The sequence below is a fragment of the Gobius niger genome, assembly GCF_951799975.1.
Source record: "Gobius niger genome assembly, chromosome: 11".
NCBI classification, from domain to species: domain Eukaryota; kingdom Metazoa; phylum Chordata; class Actinopteri; order Gobiiformes; family Gobiidae; genus Gobius; species Gobius niger.
Window position 1 is genome coordinate 9,772,244 of NC_136862.1, and position 7,759 is coordinate 9,780,002.

The 7,759-nt window shown below is 39.9% G+C and overlaps 1 protein-coding gene across 11 annotated transcripts in view; it reads right to left on the reverse strand.

The window, feature by feature from the left end:
- dlg2 (discs, large homolog 2) overlaps window positions 1-5,418 on the reverse strand; it is a 206,328-nt gene extending 200,910 nt beyond the window's left edge. For 9 of the 11 annotated variants that reach the window (XM_079565582.1, XM_079565581.1, XM_079565572.1 and 6 more), the window contains exons 1-2: window positions 4,132-5,417; window positions 3,001-3,132 (exon numbers count right to left, since the gene is read on the reverse strand). In XM_079565582.1, coding sequence (XP_079421708.1) covers window positions 3,001-3,132; window positions 4,132-4,150 — 151 coding nt within the window. In that variant the 5' untranslated portion in view covers window positions 4,151-5,417. Of the gene's footprint in view, window positions 1-3,000; window positions 3,133-4,131 lie in introns of all 11 variants that reach the window. The other 2 variants (XM_079565579.1, XM_079565578.1) reach the window with 1 other exon arrangement.
- Window positions 5,419-7,759: the final 2,341 nt, after the last annotated feature.

Consider the following 7,759-nt stretch of genomic DNA (forward strand, 5'->3'; position numbering starts at 1 on the left):
AAATTGAATACAATGAGAATCACTCATAATTGAACCTCTTTTATATTCATCTTCATACAGTTGTGAAAATGTCACAATGGACTTCTTGTTTAGGTTGGGAAGAATCATATTTGTATTGCGCTTTTCACATGACACAAGTCGCCCAAAGCATTTCACACGAGCGGTAAATCAAAACACATCAACACTGACTAAGGGAACTAACAACATGGTTATTATTGTAGGATGAATAAACAATTTGACTGGACTCACTTTATACATTCATCTGTGAAACAAATCAATCATACATATAGCTGCATTATTAGCTAAAACATATTGAAGGGTAGCGCTTGGTTTGCTGAGCGACTGGTCAGTCAGATACGAGACAGATGTGAGGATGAGCTGCAGCAGTTTGTCCACCATTTTCCCTGGGAATCAGCAGCGTACTGTATATGAGTGGAAGCTGATCACTGAGTCCTTCAACTGTGCTGTTGACTGACTGAGGACTAGTGGGATGATGAATGGGTTAATCCACACATGGATCCACTCTGCAGTGATGGGGTTTAGCATGGGCGCCCACGCCACTGGCCCGATTAGACAGCACCTAATGCTTTGTAAGATGATTACATCTATTTCAGGAGGCATTCATTCCATCACTGAGTTACAACGGGCTTTGATTACAGTGCATTGTTCTTCATCTTGGACAAAGAGCTGGTCAGATGTGAAGAGTCTATCTTTGTTCACAAAGTGCTAATAAGAGTGGCGAGCCGAGTGGCGCACCCTAAGACGTGCCAATCTGTTACAATAGAATTACAGCTGTCGATAAAAGCTCATCAACTCTGATCAAAGCTGTATTATTTACCGACATTTTAACGGGACATTTAAAAAAATGATATCTTATTTGTTGGTACATATTTTCCAGTGATGTGGGAGAAAAGACCCTGAGTAAGCGTGCTTCGTGTGCTTCCTGCAACATCTGTTGCAGGATATTATGTAAGCGTTTATAGTGGACATAATCCAGACAATAAATTTGAAAAAGACTTAATGGAGTTCATCCACTATCACAAGAAGAAAACATTCTTTTGTATTGTTTGTTGTTTACAAACAAACAGCTTTCAAACTTCAGGAGGCTGGGGCATTTTCAAAAGGCAAACATTTGAAATTCTGTTTAACTTGCATTTGGGGAAGATAGAAAATGGTTAAAAATACGTTTAACTATTTCATTTAAGTCTGAAGGAACAATATAGGACGGAAAGAATTGACACGTCCACCAAAATAGGGAAACAAAAACAAAAAACATGTCTCCAACGGAGCAAATTAATGAGCAAAGACAGCAGTTCTGGTGAAGGCGTGAAGATCACAACTGAGAAAGCACCAGGTGAAGATTCACTTATTGTAGCAAAGATGACGAATAAAATTCCACACTTGTATTAGTACAACGTTATCACCATAAGTCAATGTTACGGAGGACAGACAAGTTTCAGAGCGATGTGATGATAAAATGTCACCCAACAATTTGTTCCATCTGATTTTCAGCACAAGTACTGAAAGCCCAAAGTAAAAAGGTGTTTAAGTCTGTGTTCATCGATTCAGTGTTGAGCTCCATGTCCCCAAAGCTGTGTGTTCACTGCAGCATGTGCTGCAGTCAGTGCAGAGAAGTGAGTGGTCAGTGTCCAGCTGAGGGACAGACTGCTCCTCAGTGATAGAGTCGAGCAGCCGCTTTCTCACTAATGTAATGTACTTCTGTCGATACAAGAGCAGTGTAGCAGCCAGAGGCAGAACATGTGCATTACTCTAACATCATTTCCCACTACAGAGTGATGTAAGGAAATACAATTTCAAAAGTGTAACACGATACTGCCATGCCCAAAGAAAACTGTGCGATAATAGAGCAGATTTGTTTTGAATTTTTCAGTGAAGACATTCTCAGTGAAACATTTGAAACACGCCCAGTAGAACAGAAAACTCACATTGAAAGGTTTTGATGAGACAAAACATTTCTTTGAACTAGATGTAGTATTTAGAACACATTTTATACAGCATTGTAATACGAACAATTAAATATAAAGTGTACATAAAAGGTGTGCAGTAACAATTGCACATGTGTGCTGCAAGTTGAATTATGGAGGAGTTTGTCCACAAGCCTGAGTGAAACCGAGCTCGGAGAGTCTTTAGAGATGCTGATGGACTTGGTGTGATCTTGTGGCTAGTTGGGGTTTGGTAGATGACAAATGCAAAGCCTCAAAGAGGAAGGTGGGCAGATGCATCTGACTTAACAACTTTTATATTACTCTAAAGAGACTCCTACAGCCTGACCACAGTCTGTGGCACTTTACACACTTTATAATGGCTGAGAATTGAGCTGCATTAAACAGCAAAACACTGATATTATCATCTCTCCAACTTTGGAGATCGGGTCAGGCCACAGTTCAAAAAATCATCCTGAAGCTAAACTGGATCCAATTACATGGTGCATAGAGTACTATCTACAACATTAGCATTAGTCATAAAAGAGATTTACACTAAAAACATGTACAATAGGCCATTATGAATTAGCGTGTGTTTGAGAGTGCGACTGGGGTACACGGATGCAAATTAGCCCATGGCTGCAATCCACATGCATGAGACCCATGTGTGTTCATTGACATGCACTGTCCCGACCAAATAAACAAATAAATGATTCATCATGTGTTCTCTTATATCTCTAACTACAACTACAGTAGCAGCTAGTTCACAATCCACAAAGACGGCTTTAAAATTAGATCTAAGGCGCACAAAGGTTCATTTTATTTTTATTTTTTCCAAGATGCTGAAGGACACAACAAATTCCTTCAACTACTAGACAAAAGTACCAGTGCAGGTCCTTTAAAGAACAATGAACGCATGACACAAACCTCTGCCTCTGCTGTGCAAGACTCAATTTCATTAGGGTTGCAGTAATATAATAAGGATATCAATAGAGCCAAGCATACCTCTGCCCTCAGTGTAACTACTGATCATGAACATGGACAGTGACGGACTTACCAAGAAGGGCTTCAAACAGGTTACTTTTGAAAATGCCCATCACTCTGTGGATGGCAGTTTTCAGCTGCTCTTCCTCTGGTTTCGTCAGTTTAGTGCAGTACTCTTCCAGGAGCCCCAAGGCCCGCAGAGTATCTGTGAATGACAATAATGGATTCATGAATTTATTGTAAACTACAAAGGCCTGAACCTTTTCATCATTTTATTAAACCAAAAAATACTTGATACTTATTTGAAAACAAAAGAACCACTTAAAAATTCTGTAACCATATTAGCAAAATAAAAAGACATGCACAACAATTCAGTAAATTGAATTATGTGCTGGGTCCAAGAGTGAACAAATGTAAAAGTACAAAATAGAGTGTATTTTGTGTTGTGTACTTCAACAGCAACAGAGCTTTTATTTTCTACATAATGTGGCATTTCAGTCCTGTATCTGAATAAGGGCATTTGGCCTAAGACGTCACTTTATTATCTGTGTATGTTTGTAACATCCACGGTACATACACTCAACTCTTAAAGCTATAGTTAGTTAGAGATTAAACAAAAGTTTAATAAAAGTCAAGGTCATACTTTCTATCTAAATCTGATCTGTGTTTGTCGCTAAAAGAATGAATCAGTTTTCTTTTGTCAAATTCATAGAATAGTAGTATATACAAATAATATGTGTAATGTGTAATGTGGTCCTTTTCATTTTTGTAATTGAACTGAACATTGAGCTAGTTTAGATCTGGACAGTTCCGGTTTACGTCAAAGTTAATTCATTTAGGAAATCTGAAACCCGCATCGCTCAGTTCAATATCACTCTTTTTCCTAGTATTCTGCAGAGCAACGGCAGGTCAATATAAGATACACACGAGATCCCAATGAAAAGCCAATGGCTTAAGAAACTTTCTACCAATTTATGAGATTGGAGTGACATTAATCTTCTGTATGTGGCGCCTACATCCACATGCTCTGCAAAGGCATTTTATTATATTTTTGAGCCAGGAGGACACAGGGATTTGCTTCGATACAAAAACATGTATTAGCTTGGCCCATCGCTGATGAGAGGTGGGAGGGCAGAATAAACATGTGGTGCTCTTCTTTATCTGAAAACATTATAATCATGACATATTCAATGAATAGACTTACCTTTTTTCCTAACAGGCATGGCTGGCTCTGTGTAAACTTGACTCTCAGTAAGGCGTGCAGTTAAGAGTCTTCTTTTGGACCTTCTCCTCAGTGCATGGTTTTAAAAGTTCTCTTTTTAAGTGCAAGAAAGGTTGTATTTTTTATAAACTGTATTTACATGAGGATGACAGTCATGAGAAAAGTTTAAAATGGCTCCCAAAGTGCAGTTATGCCTATTGAAAAGAAACAGTTTTATAAACCAGAGCTTGGCACAAGATTACCGCTTCTGCTCATGACAACACAAAATTTGGACTTTGTGTTTAAAGATCTCTTGGGGCACTGTCCCTCTGAATATTAGCTGTGCAATTGAGATGCCTCGATTGTGGAAAAAAAAAATATCACTCTCAACCTACAGATGTGAAAAGGGTCCTCTTTGGAAAAGCATCCTTAGGCTGACAGGTTGGCAGGGAGCAGAAGTGCCTTGTCATGACCACTCCAGAAAATCTCGAGCAGACACGAGGAAGCTGGAGTCGCACCACTAGACACCGAGGCAATAGGTCTTCATGGCATGATGTAGAAGCAGTAGAGCTGGGTTAATGTCCTATGGTGGTCAGGAAGAGAGATGCCTCGCTGATTTTCAAACCGCCTTGGCCCAGAGAAACAGACAGCCAGTCTCCGGACAGTGCCCTGTCTGAAGAACAGCCCCACATCATTTGATCATCAGGACAGTCCACAAAGTTTCATTACCCTTACATAGCAGGTCTAAATAATGGACACACACGTAGCAATTCAATAATAAAAATCGTCTTCCTTCTGGAAAAAGAATGGTACTGATGCACAATCACTTTTTGTTCTGTCTGGAGGCTTGGACTTGAGCAGGTCCATCAATTTGAACCCCATGAGGCGGGTTTAGGCATGTTATAAAAAACGAAAAGCATCACCATAACTGTAGCTGGCAGTTATTCCCATGCACACCAACAAAAATACATGTTTTCAACTAGTAGGCTAGCATTCAAGCTAAATCAGCAGCCATCGGCGGCGCCAAATAAAATGATGCTTTTTCCAGTGCGACGCCTGGCTGTTGGAAAATACCTGCCTGCCAACTGTGGGAGAAAATGCATGGCTCTCAAATGTCCCCATTTACTTCATATTCCACTGAATGCCGCGCCCTCACCGGGAAAAAAACACTGGTGTTAAGCAACCATGTTGGATAAAATGTTCGCGTTGCCACATTGCTTTTCTCCTGAACCAGGTACAGTAGCGTTAGCCTCATGAACTGACAGCATCAGCATCAGTTTGTAGAGCCAGAACAAGGCACATGCAAACAGAGCGGGCACTTCCGGCTTTCCCTTTCACAATAAGACTGTCATAGCGTAACTTGTTCCATGGCTTTTTTTTCCCTCCACTTTTTATACTGTTTTTAGCTATTGTTAGTCTATGGAAATGTATGCTAACAGCTGCAAAGATGGCGGATCTCCATGGTAACTGGACACTACAGTCGTACATTTGTCGTGCTTTTGTTGTTTTTTTAATATATTTTTTTCTGTTGCTTTTGTTCTGGTTTCGCCACATTTTTGTTGACTTTTTGTTACGTTTTCGTCACTCTTTTTTGTTGTTTTACTGTTGCTTTGTGGTCACGTATTTTGTCGCTTTTTTTTGGTGCTTTTTTTGTAACTCATTTGCTGCGTTTCTGTCACATTTTTGTTGCATACTCATCCTCGTTTTCGTTGCTATTTTGATGAAGAAGCTTTTAGACTTGGGTAAAGCCAAACTGGAAAAAATGTGCCCGGTTCAGGTGGGGGTTAAGAGGTTTATGATGTTTTAGCTAGTCGATGTTAGTTAGCAAGTGCCCCGTTTCCATGGTGATTCCACCCCGTACTCCTTAAATTAGCGTGCCGTTTACGCCCCAAAAAATTAACACGTTCGAGTTCGCATTGTCTAAATTATATTATGCATTTTGACAGATTTCAACCTGTTACATAAAAGGTTCATATACATTGGCCAAGAGGAAATAGTATGCTGAAAGGACTGCAGACGGCCACCGCACCACGGACTGTCGCAGCTGTTTAACTTGCTCAGCGGCTGCTGTTCTGGCCGCTCCTGCCCGACATGAGCCTACAGCCAATCACATGCAGCGGTTTCCTTTCGCATCCGTGTGGGTTTTACTTGACAGGGCTGCTGAAATTATACATATAAAATACAAAGACATACCTGCCTGTCTTATGAAATTGAAATTACATTGCAGGTGATCATATCATGTCAATAATAAAGATATTAAGGGGCAGTAAAACTAACCGTAGTGTTGTTCAGTGCATAATCTGACAATAAACAGATTTTGTCTGGCTAAACCATGGGTTAAACTGAGATTACATGTGGCCCAATACCGCCCTCCTACGTTTCTATTCAGGCAGTACACTCACCTGATCTTAAAACGAAACATTTCTGATTTTTCATTTTAATATAGCCTATTGGAATTTCCCCCAAAAAATATATATTATAGGCTAATATGAAAGCAATTTTGTAGCAGACTTTAAGTCTTCATACAGGCAGTGGTAATTTTGACAACATATTTTGATTTAGTTTTAGTCTTTTGACAAAAATGTTTTTTAATTTTAGAAGAGGTTCCATCCATCCATCCATCCATCCATCCATTTTCTTCCGCTTTATCCGGGGTCGTGGATGTAGCAGTCTCAGCAGAGATGCCCAGAGTTCCCGATCCACGCACACATCCTCCAGCTGTTCTGCGGGGACCCCAAGGCAACACCAGGCCAGCTCGGAGTCATAGTCCGTCCTGCGTGTCCTGGGTCTTCCATGAGGCCTTGTCCCAATAGGACATGCCTGGAACACCTCCTGAGGGTGGCGGCCAGGAGGCATCCGGAACAGATGTCCGAGCCACCTCAGCTGCTCCTTTCGACGTGAAGGAGCAGCAACTCTACTCCAAGCTCCTCCCGGGTAACTGAGCTCCTCACAGGGTGGACCCAGCCACCCTGCGAAGGAAGCTCATTTCGGTCGCTTGTATCTGCGCTCTTGTCCTTTCAGTCATTACCCAAATCTCATGACCATTGGTGAGGGTGGGAACGTAGATTGATCAGTAAATCGATCTGTTTTAGAAGAGGTTTAGGCAAATAATTTTCTTACATTTCAGTCTAGCTTTAGTTGACTAAAATGGCATGCAGATTTAGTCGACTCAATTTAAGATGAATTTAGTCAACTTTGCATTTAGAATCTTTATTAACATCATATTTAATCAAGGTCCTCTGCTTCATGGAGCTACTCCCAAATTAACAAAGCACAGAGCTGTTCCTTCAGCCATGAATTTAAATGATATGAGGATCTTTCAAATTGTCATTGGAAGTTTGGATGATTTTAGTTTCTTCTTTTCATTTTTATTTAGTCATATTTTAGTCGACGAAAATATCTGGACATTTTATTCATAAATTTAGCCTCATAAAAACGTTTAACTAAAATTGCGACTAAATATTTTTGTCGACGTATAGGAAAAGGACAGCTTGAAATATATGCAACTACTTAGTAAAACAAAGTTGTATTTTGTGTGTATTTACTTTATTAGATAGACGAGTAATTAATAGATAGATATAATAGCTCAATCTTTTACAATTTGCACAAATAAATATTTCATCTCGATAAT